General features: G+C 47.2%; 1 protein-coding gene and 1 pseudogene across 1 annotated transcript in view; one reads left to right on the top strand and one right to left on the bottom strand.

The window, feature by feature from the left end:
• LOC146197128 (cyclin N-terminal domain-containing protein 1-like) overlaps positions 1-17,788 on the top strand; it is a 102,494-nt gene extending 84,706 nt beyond the window's left edge. Inside the window, exons 5-7 of the mRNA XM_084598880.1 lie at positions 11,485-11,635; positions 14,989-15,082; positions 16,996-17,788. Coding sequence (XP_084455006.1) covers positions 11,485-11,635; positions 14,989-15,082; positions 16,996-17,103 — 353 coding nt within the window. The 3' untranslated portion in view covers positions 17,104-17,788. The remainder of the gene's footprint in view (positions 1-11,484; positions 11,636-14,988; positions 15,083-16,995) is intronic.
• LOC146197129 (ubiquitin-conjugating enzyme E2 Z pseudogene) lies at positions 4,250-5,032 on the bottom strand (annotated as a pseudogene).
• Positions 17,789-18,068: the final 280 nt, after the last annotated feature.

Genomic DNA, 18,068 nt, shown 5'->3' with positions numbered 1-18,068 from the left:
AGGTCACGTATTATTGGGATGTGGTGCTGAGTTGAGTCATATAGGGCTAGGCATCGCGCTGCCTACTTACTGGCAATTGTCGCGGTAGGTAGAGCGTTATATTCTTTTCACTATAATGCATGTGATAAACTTACCTGACCGAGCAATGCTAGGCTGGTGATGGTAGATAACAAACAGTCCCCAGGCAAGCGATGAAGAGGTGGTGCTTCAGAGACATACAAGTTCTGTTCCTCAAACCGCGGAGCTTCGCTGCTTATCCAGCAATACCTCCATCTCATCACACCCATAACTTCCCTACTTATAGTTAACTTTAAAATTCCACTGAGTGCGACACCTCACCACCAGCTAGCTATGCTTTGCATGCCAAGAATGCTGACCTATTGCGGTTAATATCATATTTCGAAAAACTGCATTCAGCATGTTTTATAGGACAAATCTAAACACTCAACCCCTAGCTAAAACACAAGGACGAAGCAAAGCGCTTAATGTACTTCCTCGTGGATGACCCTGCAAGCAAGCAACACCTTCAGGCTGCTATCACGTCGTCTTCCACCGCATCGCGCCTGCCATCGCCGCTGGCTCGAACAAAGGGGTGAACACCACGACGCCATGAGAAACGCGACAACGTTATCGGTTAGAGGACCGTCTTTGAGTGACATCTGCCGCTTAGTTCTGCTATTTTCTTATGGCGTGCGCGCTGGGGCGAGTTTGGCCTGATATCCCGTTTTTAAAAATATCATCTAAAAGAGCAAGGATGAAGGAAGAACAACACAGAGAGGGCGCTAGCTTACACCCCGCGTCAGACACTTTACAGTTCGGATTTGCGCGTTTTGAAGCGTCCTGAAATGGTTTGTAGATGTTATATAGGGTTTAACGTCTCAAAGCGACACATACAGGCTATGAGGGATGCCGTAGCAGAAGGTTCCGAAAATTTCGACCACCTGGAGTATTTTAACATGCACTGACATCGCAAGGTACACGTCAGCCTTCTTGTCGTCTCCATATAAACACTTGCGAGTGCTTAGTCCTTAGTCGTTTAAAAAATTAAGGGGAAGCTTAGTTAATTTCTAAGACGATGGACGTATATGGATATCGGGCGTTAATTCGGGCTACTTTACGCTGACGGCACGACCTGTTGGTTTGCATGTCGGCATCAACTGATTAAGCAGTATTGTTACGACTCGATGGTTGGTGCGTTTTGTAGGCGTAAACTGATTTAGCAGTCACGGCCCGTCGATTTGCATGTAGCGGAATGGCGCGTGGGTATGGCGTGTTTATTGATTTCCGCCGGAGATGGATACAGATCTGGCGGGTTGCCGTTGCGCTGTCGATCTCAGGCCAGCAGACGACGCCCTTGGACAATGTTTCCAAGGCGTATTCGATGACAACTTCCAATATTATCGGCTCGAGCGGTATCAAAACCATCCTGCCCACCGGGAACTATCCCGGCGCGACGCCGTCAATTGGCTGAAGATACAAACAGGGACGTTTGCGAACCCATTGCTATATAGCAAATTTTTACCAAATTCTATTCCACCAACGCCCAACACAGCTCACAACCGGCCAGATTCATTCATATGATGTGGACATGTACATACACCAACGCTGACAATTTACCTACAGTAGATGCATGGGAGTCCCTCCTGATTACCGCTGAGCTGGCCCAACAGTCCCAGCTGCGAATTGAAGGCCACAGTGACCCAAGGGATCCCGCCGACATCCTCCAAGCAGCGCAATCAGTCTTCGGGCTGGTTCACCCATTTTGGGAGTAAATAAAAATATTATCATCATCATCTTCATTCCCCCCGTCAGCGCGTACAGACGTGTCATTGTGGTAGGGCCGGTTCGAGCAAGCCGCAAAGCACCGAGCGTAACAATTGGCGCAGCCGCCGCAATTGCTTACGCCCAGCATTCGAGCCTGACGACGAGACAGCGCGGATAATAAACACATTTCATGCTTGCATCTATTATCGACTGCGGAAGATGCAGTGATCGTTTTCCTGCTATGTTTTTATTAAGCACTTCTCACGAGACGCATAGCGTCACACTGTGATGACGGCAGAGTGGCTTCAGTGCTTCAGTGGCTAACATCGGACATTCGGTGGCGTGCAACCTTTCGCTCAGAGTATGGGCTAAAATTTGAATACTTTTTCGAATGGATTAGAGCTCAATAACACCCTCCGTTAAAAGTTAAGTTAAGTTAAATTGGTTCACAGGAAGGGAAAGGCGCAGTAACTGTCACACTTGCTCTGTGGACACCCGAACCGCGCCGTAAGGGAAGGGAGGAGGGTGGGAATGAAAGTGGAAAGAGAGAAAGAGGAGCCGTAGTGAAGGGCTACGGAGTAATTTCGACCACCTGGGGATCTTTAACGTGCGCTGACATCGCACAGCACACGATGCCTCTTCGTTTCGCCTCCATCGAAACGCAGCCGCCGCGGTCGGGTTCGAACCCGGGAACTCCGGCACAGTAGTCGGGCGTCTTACCACTGCACCACCCCGGCGGGGCACCCTCCGTTTACACTGCTCCGTTTTGGGATTCATCCAGTGATTGGTTCATGTTCCTACTGCCTGGATATAGCGACTCTAGCCTGGAGGAAAGAACCAAGAGTTGATGGACTATACCGTCGCGTATGCGCAGAGCTCAAGATTGCCTGCCAGCGAATGCACTGTACCATCGCGTACTTTCAGAACACAAGATAATGCTCCGACGATTGATACGGGGTGTTTCATTGCCCCAGTGACTTATTGGCTACTCCAGGAGGGCCCCCATTAAACCGTAAGTAATGCAGCTCACGCTGCAAAACAAAAGGATGAATGAAAGCATGACATTAAGCCACGTGCACTCAAAACGCTAAGAGCAAACTAGCAGCACCATGCTATTTGACCGGCTCGATGTCCTGTGGCGTAGCATGCAGGAGCTTTTTGAAGTGAAAGCTTTACTATTATCGTCTTTGACCGCGCGAGGAGCCAGCGCCGCACTTCTTCGCACGTGCAGCGCGCCGAGCCCATGGCGCACACTTCGCCTGGTCTCCTTCGCACCTGCTGCGCGCGGAGCCGGCGGTGCTAGCTTCATTTGCTTCGTCTGCTACTTCGCACAACTGCTGCATCTTCTTAATCTCCACAAATATACAATATTACCTGAAACAGTGCCACACTGCCGTCCAGTCCCCTACCTACACTTTCCCTCCACCGCCACCACTACCCATATGGCTAGCCTTGTGGGAACCCCCTTTTCAAAAAATTAGTTGTTGCTTAACTCTGGTTAACCCTAGTTTAATTGCGATAGCAACGGCGGAAACCTCTTTTGCATGGTAAATTATTCCACTATCACGCCCTATCAGTGTAAGGTGCTACATTATTGAGGACACTTAAGATCATCTTTTAAGAGTATGACGCGAGAGCGTAAGCTACCAGCCCACATATAATTGAGAAGCGTTCAATGCTGCTGAACCGAATGTGGAGCGAAAGCATTAGCTGCCGGTGATCGAGCGTTCTTCTTCGGCGTCTTCCTCGTCGTCTTCGTCTTCTCCTTCTTCTTCGTAATCTTCGTCTTCTTCTTCGTCGTCATTGTCGTCTTCTTCTTCGCGGCTGTTCAAGGTCAAACGTGGCCCTTCCCGGGACGACGCGACGGGCCGAAACCTGGCGCAGTATTGCTATCGCAATAAAAGCCCTAGACACCTTCGTGTCGAGATCCTTGATGTCCGCAGACAGCCGTGGAGAAGTCGCGCGCTGAAACCAGTGCTTCGGCTTTTCCTTGACGTTCACAGACAGAAGTTAAACCAAAGCGAACCGCGCCTGACCATCCTTAATCCAGCTTCCGCTCTGTAAACTAGGTTGTCTAACCTGGCTTATCAACACAGCACACCCAAGCATAACAAAGCTTTCGCTTATAAGCGATATTAGTTGAGCTCAGCCGCAGCATTTTTCTGTCGCCTCCATCGAGACGCGGTCGCCGCAGCCTGTGCCCTATGGACTGCTTTTTGACCAAGGGGATAAGGCAGCTTTCACGGAAGCGCTCAAGAACACCAATGAGAAGTGGCCAGAGTAGTGACACTTTATTGCACAATTCACTGTGAACACCACAAACTACTCCGTGCCAGTAGCGGCTCGTTGAGTAGGCCATTTTGAAGCCTCTCTTGGACTCCGTCGTCCTGCGACTCTGCTTCAAAAAAACAAAACTGAACAAAAAAAAAACATGCCCTGTGATGGGGGTCTGCATGCACCAGGCCCACGGCTCCAAGCGGCTGGCTCAATCTTTTTTCTCCTGGGTATTCTCCATCCACTTCTTGACCTCTTCCTTGAGACTCTCGAGTCGAGACAGCAGCAACTCGTACTGGTACGCGCCCCTCCTGCTGCCGAACGGGTCATTCATGCGGATTCCTGTCATGCTGAGATGTGATTTTACGACCTCCTCGTACAATTCATAGTTGGCAGGGAACGAGTTGAGGATGATCTCTCTCAGCGGGGGCGGGCACAGAGAGTAGTCCGCGAGGCAGCTCTCGACCGCGTCACAAACGGCCACGCGTATGGTCTCGTGCTGGATGATGGCGTTGTAACGCTTGGCGTCGCCCGGTCGCCGCTCGGTCTCATAGCCCGGCTCGTTGTAGTACGGGTTCTCTGTCATCAAGGACTGAATGGAGATCAGCACGCTTCCGATGCACTGAGCCGGACTCCAGGCCGGTCCGTCCCAAGTGCCCAGGATGCTGAGGCATACCTTCCCGTTCTCGTAGAGGTTTGGGTTGAAGCGAACACGGCCCGCATCTGTGGTCATTAAGCGGACTCGCGGTGGCTGGATCGGGTAGTCGGGAGGACATTGCAGCAAGAAGTGAAAGAAGCCACCCTCGTATGGCGTTCCTTCCGGGCCCAGCACGAGAGCATGGATTCTGGTGATGTTGTTCTCTTCGGGCGAGATGTAGACCCCAGGAGGAGGCTCTGCGTACAGGTCCATGATGTCTCGCTTGGTACGCAAAAGACACTGGGGTGATGACTCTTCGTGCTCGAACGATATCGGGTCCCAGAAGTTCAGCCGTAAGGCAATCTTTTCTTCAAAAGGCACCATCTTGACTTCCTGAGGTGGTATCGGCGGCTGATGGGGCTCAGAGGCATCCTCAGTCTTCTTTGCCATCCTCTCGCAAGACGTCCTCCGACCTGCAGTAGAACAAACGGGCACGTTTGGAATGCGAGGAGCTCGAGACAACACGGCTTTGTTTTTCTTTTTCGACTGCCCCGGCTCGATTGCACGTGCTGCGATAATAGCGCCATGGAAGGATTTGAGGTCAAAATGTCTGATGGTGAGCAATATTAGAACAGAACCAATACGCATGTGTAGAGTCGTCTTGTTATATATTTCGAATTTGTTTTCTGATGATTTTTGCCACGCATTTTATTGTTCTTGGAAGGCTGAAATGAAAGGGGAAAAGTATCAGAAAACGCAGTTGTGAATAAATATTGCGACGGGAAGATTTGTTTGTTAGTACTTATCTTCCTTGATTTTTCTTACAAGCTTCATTTGTATTTTATTGTTATTTACTGAATACTACCCTACCCATCAAAGTTTTGCCAATCATTTTACCACTACGAATTCCTATTATATGTATTGTAACACCATGCAATGCTCGGTGATTGTCGACGGTGACAAAGACGACAAGCGTATGTCGAAAAGGCGCGTGCTACGAAGAAGACGGCAGACAAAGAAGAAGACGCAAGAGACTGACGCGCTAGTTAAACGTTCGACCAGAACACCGACCTCAGACTGAACGTACTCTTACATATATATTATACAGCCTATGTCCGGATCATGTATTCAGGTTTTGTGCCTGCGCTGAACCCGCAACTCCAAACCTATACATATCCAAATCCAGTCCTCGTGAACGCAATGTTTCCGGAAATAAGATCAGAGCAGTGTTATAACGGTTGAAATTTGTAGCTCGTAGCAGTTGTCAGCGCACTTTGTTCTCCTTCTCGCCTTTGTACACATGACACATAACTGATTTATTTAACTGATTTATTTATAGGAAGGGAAAGGCGCGGTAACTGTCTCACTTGTTTTCTGCGGACACCGCAACCACGCCGTAAGGGAAGGGAGGAAGATGGAAGTGAAAGTGGAAAGAGAGAAAGAGTAGCCGTAGTGGAGGGCTACGTAGTAATTTCGACGACCTGGGGATCGTTAACGTGCGCTGACATCGCACAGCACACGGACGCGTGCGCTGACATCGCACAGCACACACATGGTACATAATAACTAATTGGTTCACTGGAAGGGAAAGGCGCGGTAACTGTCTCACTTGTTTTCTGTGGACACCGCAACCACGCCGTAAGGGAAGGGAGGAAGATGGAAGTGAAAGTGGAAAGAGAGAAAGAGGAGCCGTAGTGGAGGGCTACGTAGTAATTTCGACGACCTGGGGATCGTTAACGTGCGCTGACATCGCACAGCACACACATGGTACATAATAACTAATTGGTTCACTGGAAGGGAAAGGCGCGGTAACTGTCTCACTTGTTTTCTGTAGACACCTGAGCCGCGCCGTAAGGGAAGGGAGGAAGGTAGGAGTTAAAGTGAAAAGAGGAGCCTAGTGGAGGGCTACGGAGTAATTTCGACCACCTGCGGATCTTTAACGTGCACATGGCACATACCAACAGTGGGTAATTGTTTGTTCTCTCTCTCTCTCTCTCTCTCTCTCTCTCTCTGGCCAATCACCCACATGGCACATACCAACAGTGGGTAACAAGGGAGTAATTACTCATTGCATCCACCCAAGCGCAGCCATACGGCTACAAAGGAAAGCTATACAGCTTTCTCAGAAACTTCGTAGTTAAAGAAAAATTCGTCCTAATCCGGGAATCGAACCCGGCACCACCGCCTTTCCGGGGCAGTCGCTCTACCGACTGAGCTAACCAGGACGGTCAGCAGATCAGATGGTAGGGCGAGAGCGAATTGAGAGAAAAATTCGTCCTGATCCGGGAATCGAACCCGGCACCACCGCCTTTCCGGGGCAGTCGCTCTACCGACTGAGCTCACCAGGACGGTCACCAGATCAGATGGTAGGGCGAGAGCGAATTGAGAGCGCTCAATTGATTGGCCAGAGAGAGAGAGAGAGAGAACAAACTTTTATTGTCCAACAGAAAAGGCGCGCGCGTGGACGTCCACGATTCCGTCGTGTCCACCCGTAGTATACTGCGCCTTCCTTTCGCCAAATTCGTCAAGAGAAGGGATTCGTGGTCGCTGTGGGTGACTACAACAAAGACCCAAAGCGTGCAGGACATCTTTCGTGCAGGAGAGGTTTGACTTGAGTTGCCAATGGCAACCAAAGACGACAACCAAATGGGGCGCCAGTTTACACTTGCTTCTTCAACGCGAGACCATCAACACGGCAGTGCAGATAAACAACACAGAAACCAAAGTCTCACTACTTCACGGACCATCATAGCGTATTCATCGGCACAAAGACGAAGCTGCCATTTGAACCAGTGCTTAACCGTGTGTTTAATCATAAGCTCGTCCACAGGCGTAGCCGTGCAAATGAAACTTCCGCTTCCTTCCAAATTTAACCAGAGCTTAACCACAGCAATTTTTGTTACTTCTTTTTTATTTTAGTTATTTTATTTTTCTTTTCACACTTTTTCTTTTTTAAACCTTTATTTTTTTTTTTTTTAATTTATACACCGATTCATAGCATTAACACTTGCCTTTCCATCTTGAGCAGTTTGAAACGTTTGAACCCATTTGCCATTTTTTCAATTTTTTATTTAATAATGCACCAATTGCAATCCATATTTTTAATTAGCATCATCAATCATTGGCTTTTCATTACGAGTATTTCGACACCTTAGGACCTCCTTTTTCAATTCAATAATTCATTTGTTACTTACAATTATTTCATTCACTCGTCATCGTCTATCACACCGCAACCAGCCATGAATAACTGGAACCACAAATTACCATGATACGATTTTTTACGCAGCCCCTGGTATAATTTCCGACCGCGATACCAACTTTCACTACTACTACCTATACGCCGACGGCTTTTCGGCCGAATGAGCTGTAAAGCTATTGCTTAAAACTGTCTGGTGGTAATTTACGGTTGTAGTGGTGAAAAGCAATGACGAGCTAAGCAAATCATTGTAATTGATGAATTAAAGAAATGAGAAAAAAATTGGAAAAGGAAGTTCAAAGGCTTAACAACGCTCAGAATGAAAAGCCAATTTAAGAAATTTTAGAGCGTGTACTTGATCAATTAAATAATTGAAACTATTGAAGAAGTAAAAAATTGAAAACGTTGTTTTAAAGGTGTCAAAATGCTGCGAATGAAAAGGCACTGCTTGATGAGGCTAATTAGGAAATTTTGTAGTGTATAATTGATCACTTATTTCAAATAACTGAAAAAATGAAAAATGCATTTAAAAATGTCGAACTACTCAGAATTGAAAGCCATTATTTGCTGATGCTAAGATGAATGCATAAAAAATCAGTATATCAGAAGTCAAAAAGTGAGAAAACATCGCCCGTGCGTTTGAAAGACTATCATACCTTTAACGGCGGAACTTGTGTGTCCCCTTAATTTTTGGTCGACAAGGTCATAGCGTCACAACCACATGACCTCGCATCCGACACTGAAATGCTATTTGAGATGGGTCTAGCCCCGCCGGGGTGGCGCAGTGGTAAGACGCCCGACTACTGTGCCGGAGTTCCCGGGATCGAATCCCGGCCTCGGCGGCTGCGTTTCGATGGAGGCGAAACGAAGAGGCGTCGTGTGCTGTGCGATGTCAGCGCACGTTAAAGATCCCCAGGTGGTCGAAATTACTCCGTAGCCCTCCACTACGGCTCCTCTTTCTCTCTGTCCACTTTCATTCCCACCTTCCTCCCTTCCCTTACGGCGCGGTTCGGGTGTCCACAGAGCAAGTGTGACAGTTACTGCGCCTTTCCCTTCCTGTGAACCAATTTAATTTAATTTTAATGGGTCTAAATCAAGGCAAATCGAGGAAGGTTCCTCTACTGGAGGTAGTTCGGAAAATAGAAAAAAATCAATAAAATAAAATTTGCTGCCATTCAGGTTCGAACTCAGAATTTTTTTATATTTATTACCTTAATTTCACAAAGACTACAGGCTGGTCGATTTCTCACATGTGCACCGGTTTACGTGGAATATCTCTCATCATAAAACTCTCAAAATGATCACTTCTTCCAATACATTGATTGACAAACTCGGGTACACATTACTGAGCTTTCAAAGCATCAATTATCTAACACAGATCTCTGCATACCGTGCGTGGCACGCAACGCATAAGTCACGAAGGGTCCTTTATTCTTGACTAAATGGCCATTCGTGCCAAGCATGTTAGAGGTATGCACCTAGTAACCACCACAACGAAAACAAAAAACAACAAAAAGAAGAGCGCTAGAAAAACAACAAAGAAGCAGGACAAACACAAAAATGCGCTGATTTGCGTATGGTTTAGTATTTTTGGGATATTGAAGAAAAAGTTGAAGGCGCTACTGCGTGTCTGAAACTTTAGCGTACGCCGAAATTTCAAAATTTATTTTAATTAATCTTAACGTATATTTTACATTGCACTTTTTAGTATTTTTTATTTTTTTACTCTCCGAGGCCTGAAATTTTAAACACCTGTACCGAAGAGCCACAATGCTGCTGCAAAATCCTCTGGTTGATCATCGTTGAGGTGACTAAATTAGAGTTCGCGCGCGGCTCACAGTACACGTAAACTAGTCGAGAGCGCTGTTTATCAACGTTCGAGCGTTTTAGGGCCAAGGCACTCATCCGGAGGGGTGAGAGCCTAAGCAAAATTGTCTAACGTTTGCGCCTTCACTCTGATTGGCTAAGCTGCCTCGTGATGTCACAACGCGCTGCCTCAGGCGCGTAATTCAATTTCAGTCAAGTCCATCCAACAGAGTGACGGAGTCTATGGTTGACCAATGACTGTCCATGACCTCTCGTACGGCTTTCACGCAAAAAAAAAAAAAAATAAAATAAATGGAGTAGATAAAATTTGGTTGAATGGGCCAGCGCGGCGGAGATAGTCCCGCCTCTGTCTCAAAATGCACGGCATTAGACAGAAGTTGGGTGAAAGGGTCGTCTCTCGTGCTATTTGGCAAGATTGAATGGAGCTGCATCCGCAGCCTCATTCCCGCTTAGTCGCTGATCTCCTGGAGTCCAGACAAACCGTTTGGGTGAAAGGGTCGTCTCTCATGCTATTTTGCAAGATTGAATGGGCGAGGCGTTACACTGCCCCCGTACGTATAGGTCTGACAGGCTCCCTGCGATGACGTTGCTCCTCTATTTCCTCTGTTGCACTTATCGAGCGTGCACAACTCCAGTGTCACCTCTTCCGGACAATAAAAGTTTTCACCACCACCTTCTCAAGTGCGAACAGTTTTGTGATTGCTGCCTCTCGTAGTCTTTTTGCACGTATTTCGAAGCTCTTCTTTTCGCATAGGAATATACATTTACGAGACAAATCTCTATGCCATATATTAGCTGGCTTGCTTCTTCGCATAAGCGCAGTTGAAGCTTCTTGTTTCCATCGAAGTTTGAGGTTTATTTAACTTCATTTATTTGCCTTGTAAAATTCCATCATTTTTAATATACCCAGTTGTACTAATTGCTGAGCTACATTGGTGATTTCCCGTTGTTTACCTTTTCTTTCCTCGCTGCTATCGTCAGAACGTATCTACAGTCCTCAGTTTTCTGAGCTGGCTGAAGTGAGGAGGGCAGCGGCGCGACAGGACACGGCTGGTCTCGACGCATGTGCGCGTGGAGAGCGAGAGAGAGCGAGTTAGAAAAGGTGGCAGCGTGAAGTGGAAAGTAAGTGGAATAGGAGGGTACGGCGGGGGCAGGGTAGAGGGGTCAAGCTTAAGTTTGCTGCGCCGGCTGACGCTTAAAACGACGCGCCGGAAAGAGTCCTGCCCACGTCACCCACGTTCAGCTTGAAACGAGTTCTATGGGACACGGTGGCAGCGTCAGAAAATGTCGTGCTGGGGCCTCCGTTATAACAAGTAAGAACTATAGGATAGGATGACCAGAGGAACAATTGTTGTATATGTCAAAATAAAGAGTAGGCTTTAACTGTTTGTTTATCCACATCTCTATTAAATTCTCTACTATAGGCTTCCCTTAGCCCCTTGAGGTAACAGCGCGGAACGTGGACGGGAGCACTAGATTAGAGGACGACACAACGAGCACTGACTTTCAACAACCCTCAAGATGCATAACCAACATGCCCAAGCTGCTATTCTAGCTAACTACATTCCCTTAGCCGTTTTCCTTCCCTCCATTTTTGCTATGTTTATCTATGTTGCTTTCTGTGCCCTTTTCCCATTAACCCGTGCACCATGCATAGTGCCGACCCGTTTCAAAAGGTCGGCTTTTTATTGGCTGGGGTCAAATTTGGTATTAGCGCGTATCGTATGACCGTCTGACAATTTCTGATATATCCCTTGCATTTGATCCCTTTCCGAATACATCGCAGGACACAACGAGCCCAGCTTTGATCCCAAGGACCTGTACCCCGTCGTCCTGCGCATTCTGCAAGGATACTACCTGGTCCGTCAGGAAGTGCACGAACGAGCCGTGAGCTTCCTCGTGGTCGACAGCGCGGCCTCGGAGAGCGCGAAACACAGGTCAGTGGTCGTGATGGTAGTGGTGGATGGTGCATTATGGCCGACATAAATTTATGCTACAGAAAAGAATGAGGAGAAAATAGCGCGTTGAGACGATAAGGGTACACAACACAGGGACCTGTGTCGCATCGTCTCTGTTCAAGACATAATGTCCTCTCCGAGGACTCGGCTTGTTCCGTGTTATGAGGTGTCTGTAGTGGCATGACACTTTAAGCGGCTCCTCCAACAGCAATCCGGCCAAGATTACAGCTGCTTATGCCATACATCATCCCATGTGGGTTAAACATCACACCAAGCTGAGCTGCAACCTGAGCCCACCTGCTTGAATTGTGGATGGGACATGGGACACACCTGACAAAGTTCCACCGCGATGGCGTTAAAGACTCGGTTCTGCAGACAATCCGGCATCGCAGTCGCACACACGCCTCTGGCAGCTGGTAGTTCTCATGTGACCTGGTCTAGCGTTGATTGATCGGTGGGTTGGGTGACGTCACGAGACCAGATGATATGGCCGAGCCCGGGTTTCTCCATTTGGATGTGGGCGGGTGAGATACATATCAAAGCAACAGATTACTCTGATAGATATCGGAATCAAAATTTAAGAAATTAGATTTCCATTATTTTGCTGTGAAATTTATTAAAATGTAGAAATTCATATCGCCTTTCAAGTGCATAACTTTTTTTGTTTTAATTTGTGCCTTTTGAACACTGTTTCTCTGCGAACATGATGAAAAAGCATGTCTATAGTTGCGAAAATTTGGCGCGCAAGTTTGTGTGCGTGTGTGTGTGTGTGTGTGTGTGTGTGTGTGTGTGTGTGTGTGTGTGTGTGTGTGTGTGTGTGTGTGTGTGTGTGTGTGTGTGTGTGTGCGTGCGTGCGTGCGTGCGTGCGTGTGTGTGCGTGTGTGTGTGTGTGTGTGTGTGTGTGTGTGTGTGTGTGTGTGTGTGTGTGTGTGTGTGTGTGTGTGTGTGTGTGTGTGTGTGTGTGTGTGTGTGTGTGTGTGTGTGTGTGTGTGTGTGTGTGTGTGTGTGTGTGTGCGCGCGCGTGCGTGCGTGCGTGCGTGCGTGCGTGCGTGCGTGTTCTAAAACGTTAATTTTAGTTCGGTTTATGGTTGACACGTTTTGCAGCATGGCTGCGGAGGTCGGCGGAATGCGATTTAGCTTACACTGAAAGTAGGAATTCTGCTCAAAGATCTGTGCTCTGAAAGCTGGCTGGTCAAACCCAGCCCTCTCTGGCTGAAGGAGCCTACTTGTGGCAGTTCTGGAGGAACCGTCAGATGCCCGAGCTTAACTTGTTGCTGAAAGCCTAGTGAATGGATATAAAACACTGCGAGCGCACACTGAACAATTGTAACTGCTCAAGATCAAAGTGAAATCGAAAGATGCTTACCTTGGGCCACGATTTAAAGTCCCAGATGATCTTTTCCTGATCCACACTGTTAGTCCCCGATTGACCGACCCGTAAACGTTTAACTTTTTCAGGACCGCCATATAAGACATGGATCGCATATGATCTATGGCTTTCGACGTGCTGTCAATCTCAAATTTCAGTGTGTTGGCAGACACCATCTAAGCATATAATATCGCAACTTTTTCTTTCTTTTTCAGGCGGTGGCGACGCAGGAGAAATAATTATTCAAGTGCCAACAAAAATGGCATCGAGCTGACGTCAGGACACGCTAATAATTTGGCGCCATTAGCCACTGCACTACATATATGGAGGAATTTTTAACTGATAGCTGCAGCGAAGAGTGTGAAAATGAACTCACGAGCTCTGACTTCCATTGGAATGATGCACTGCAAACTGATTGCGACCTTCACTGAACAACACCATTTGCTACAGGAATTCCAGCTACGATCTTGATACTCTCATGACATTGACATACAGGTCTTTAACTCTTTATTCCCCGCACGTCATTAATCAGAAACACACATGCGCCTGCTATCGAGAACTTTAGGACACTAGCCATTTGCATTTCGAGTGCTCGCGCCATTTCCACTCACAACCTACTTACCAACAAGAGTACATATCTGCCTACACTCAAGCTGCCCTTGCGCTGTTTCTGTCCAACCAATTCCCGCCTCGCGTTTTCGACTCGACCAATCTTCCAGCTCTATCAGCCTCCCCTCGTCTCCGTTTTCACTTGCACTGGATTCCTAGCCGAGCTCAGATCATGTATAATGAAAGAGCAAACCTGTTCTTCTGTGCTGCGTCCAGTATGGGCGCCATGATCTTGCCAAAATCCTACTTCCTTGTCATGTAAATCGAACTCTGTCGCCAACAAAGAACTCCGTACTTTCTTCTTCTACAAACACGCAGACACGTCACCCGCCCACCATCGTCTTTTACTCGCGAGACGACTACTCCCTCCGGCGTGCTCACTGCTGGAGTCACTGATTAAGGATTATCAAATGATTCTACTCAGTCCCGCACTCTTCTTCCCTTTTCTTTCTCCTCACTTTACCCTTTCTTTAAAAGTCCCGGATCTCCAGCGTGCGCAGACTGCTCCGGTTGCCCCAACAGTGAGCACCCGGTCCTATCTATCCTGCCATAGAGTCATCCAGCCCTCGCATCAGCTTCCTTTCCTCACTCCCATCGTCCCTCCTCATAGCAAAAGGGATGTTCACCTATTACATATTTTCTCTTTTCTTTTTTTCAAGTGAAACCACTCTCGACGGCCTCTAGCATCACACTCCGGAGCCAGGTGATCTGCAGGACTATCTCCACTCAAGCTCTGAAATAAACAGCCTTGAAATGAAAGCCAAAAACTTCGCCCTTCTCCTCATCTCTCCCACCTCACATGCTGTCCCTTTTTCTTCTGCTTTATATCGCTCTGCTCTCTCCCCTCATTTTCGCCGCTATTCGGGTCACCAATTCGAATGCATAATTTCTAGCCAAGACCGACACCTCCAATTTCGCTTCATTATTTCTACCACGTTAGCTGTTAACGCTAGAGCCTCAATCCCTCTTATCTCGTAATCACCTCGGGTGTCGAAGTACGTCATCAGTTTGCATTGTCATGTGACCCACCGCCATAGTTCAGATTACGTCTAAACACGTGACCATGGGCTTTATTGTGACACCTTCGTGAAAACTTCAAGCAAAATGACCCACAAACAGCTCACTGTGGAATTCGGCTTTCGTCACCTGAAAACCTATTTTCTTCCTAGACCAATACTAATGCCAAAAAATGGCGCCGTGACTTTGAGGTACGGTGCCGGCTCCATGGTAAAGGAGCAACCAGTAGGGGTGGCCGTGCCCAAGCGCTCAGTATAATTTTCTGTGGGTGTTTGGTATGGTGAGCATGCGCGTGCAAAAGGCGGTAGTGCATCCAATTATCTTCCACGCGACGCAGGCTGATCCGGGCGTTCTGGGCGGACCAGCTCCTCCTGGCCAGCGCACTGGTCGCGGCGGCAGTCAGGCTGCGGTACCCGCGAAAGTACAAGCAGGTGAGAAGGTTCGCGAGAGCCAGAATATTGCATGCGTACGACCACATGCATGAGGCTTACAACGTTCGTTTCTTGGCGAAAAGAAACGCTCATTGTGCGTCGACATGTATTGTACTAAAGCCTCTAAAAAAAATTTAGGGAACACTTTAGCTTCCCCTTTAAGGGAATGATACGGCAGCGTTAATGACTCCAGTCTCTGGAACCCCCTTGCGGATCTTATTTCGCGTACATGTACTTTGCTACTCCCTTAATTAGTGGTCTTTTAATTTGTGCATAAATTATCTGTCGCAATCTACCGCATTAGCCCCCATCTGTAACGAAGGCTGGTCTATGTCTTACTCTGGATCCGAGATTCCCAGTGGAATCAATTCCGGTCTAAAGGAGCAACCCGGGTTGTGGCTCCTGCTTTGTCATGTGCCCTTGTGACGTCACAAGGTCCGCCCATCAATTAGTGCCCTGCCTTGCCACCTGTCAGAGCCATGGTCATGATTTTTCACTCAGTACGCTGACATACAACTTGGTTCCGATCACACCCCCAGTAGGGCTTCTTTCTCGTCTGCTACTAGCACAAGACCTTTCTAGAGCAATTAACGTCTTTCCTATCCTATCCTGATGAACAGCGCCAGCTGGAAAATCTTGTTTCTGTTTGTTTCTGTTTTTTTATGGCGCAAGGGCAGCTTCGGCTTAAGGGCGCCTTAGCAAAAACACTTTAGTCTACACAAGGTGGTGTCAAAGCATTTCGCAACAGCTAAGCCGAGCGCCAGGTCATGGGAAAGCTCGTATACCTACTGCATCACCGTTGTGTATGCCCAGAGTAACTGGGTATCGAACCCCGTACCTCCTGCGTACGAGGCAGGTGCTCAAACCATAAGGCCACCGCTGCAGTCATTTTCAGCACTAGATCCACTGGATAGGTTTACGGTGTACCGCGATCCTGTTAACGTGATAGCGTTAAAGGCTCTCTGTCCAGAAAATCCGTCGATATCGGCGTCGCGGCGTACCCTTTGGCATGCGGTATAGTTGGCAGGAGACATGGCAGGGATCTGATTCGCCCGCGAATTTTTTGACGTCACGAGACCACGTGGCGTGAAAGGAGCTGCCGACAGGTCTAGCTTGTGTGGTTTGGGAGGGTGAGATGCAGAGCTCTTTAATATTACCAGTTACGAAACTTCCTATAGGGCCCATGATTAAAAAATAGTGGTTTTGATCGGTTAAAATTCGGGTGTTTACGAATAGTGACGGCGCCCGCGGCCATTAAAGGAAACTCTGTCTAAATTGCAAACTTTCAGATTACTTATAAATGCACGATCACCGGAAAAAAATAAAATATGTTCAAAAGTTGTAGTAGCAAAAATTCTTGGACATAACAGCCCTACTAGTAATTAAAGGGAAAAAAAAGAAGAAGAAAAAGAATGATTTCCAGAAATAAATGACGGCAAAAACAGAAAGCTTCTATTGACCGCTTCTAGATGGTGCGACAATTCCTAGACACCCGAAAAATGCGTACTAAATCCGGTCACTTTTTGAAAAAGAGTTTCCCAACTGGTATGATCCAGAAGCTGCGGGTGAGATGGGCATCACCCACCGGGACCGTTGGATTCCGAGTCAGGCCACGCAAGCATGTTCGTAGGGCTACAGAGCGAACTTTGTCAGATGGAGTTACACGTAATGGGGTAGCTTACGACTATGTACTAAAACAAGGCATGCTTTAAGGGATAAGCAAGTAGCAAAATGCAAATAGACGTGAGGGGAGCCACAAGCGGGAGCAATGGCTGCTATATTGCGCCCTGCCAAGATTAGCAAGCGTAGTTGATCTAATATCACTGCTAGCGTTCTCGACTGTCCTGCTTCCCTTCCGCCTTTTCCTTCATTTTTTTTTTTTTTTTCATTTCCTCCACAACATTGTCATCCAGTTCATCGGATTCCTTCAAGCCATCACTCGCCTGTCTTCCAAGGAGGTGGACAGCTACAGCGGCGTCATCTTGAACGTTCTCTTCAACGATGAACCGATGGAGACCTAAAGAAGAAGACAAATACGCTCTCATCCTAGGAATTCATAAAAACTACCTGGGGGAAAAGAGGCGCTTCGCTGGTTCATTCGCTACAGGAAGGCCAAAAAGCTTACACCTTGCATTTCATCGAGATAGTGCTTAAGGAAGCGTAACGGCATACGAGTCTTTTCGAGGCAGGCTTCCCGGGCTTCGCAAAAATCCTTTGCTTTTTCCCATACGAGCTGAATGCCGAACGCTCTCCCTAGCAGTCAATTTATCCCGCATGTGAAGCGCACATCATTGAAAATAATTTATTACATGAGTTGTAATATATTATTATAATATATAAATTATAATGTGTGTAATTTAATATAAACATAGAACATTGCAACGCAGCTATATATCATTGCGCACCAGAATTCGCCTTTTCGGACGAGCAATAGCCTAGCCATGCAAGTATACGAACTCGCATTGTATGAGAAATTCACGTAGATGGTGACGCCTCTTTCACCTTAGATGTATTTTTGGAAAATTGTGAATTTCCAGCCTTGCATTTCTCTTTCGTCTTGTCGTTTGTCCTCTGAAAGTTGATGAGGATACTTGTTTCACTTGTACAATAAAATAAAAGAAAGCACAAATGAGTAAACTGCCACTTAAATGCGTTGATTGCATGCGAAAAGTGTACGCTCGACAAATAAATGCAGACAGAAAATTAATCGACCTTGCAGACAACTTAGTCGCTGACGGTGCACAAAGTGGACAAAGGCACCGACTAAAAGAAGCTGATTGCAGACTTTATTCACGGTGCACCTTTCATAGTACCGCTCATCCAACCCCGTCTATAGAACAGGTATACATGACTCGAAGTTTCAACCCACGAAACAAACAAAAAATAATAATAGTAATTCACGTATAATAAACGTATACTCAAGAAAACGTGAGTATCGTCAAAAAGTTTCACCTCAGACGTTCTGCAAATAGAAGCAAGCCACGCC

Source organism: Amblyomma maculatum, chromosome 3 (genome assembly GCF_055883805.1).
Source record: "Amblyomma maculatum isolate TAMU_Amacu chromosome 3, ASM5588380v1, whole genome shotgun sequence".
Taxonomy (NCBI): Eukaryota; Metazoa; Arthropoda; class Arachnida; order Ixodida; family Ixodidae; genus Amblyomma; species Amblyomma maculatum.
This window is presented reverse-complemented; position numbering and strand designations above follow the sequence as displayed.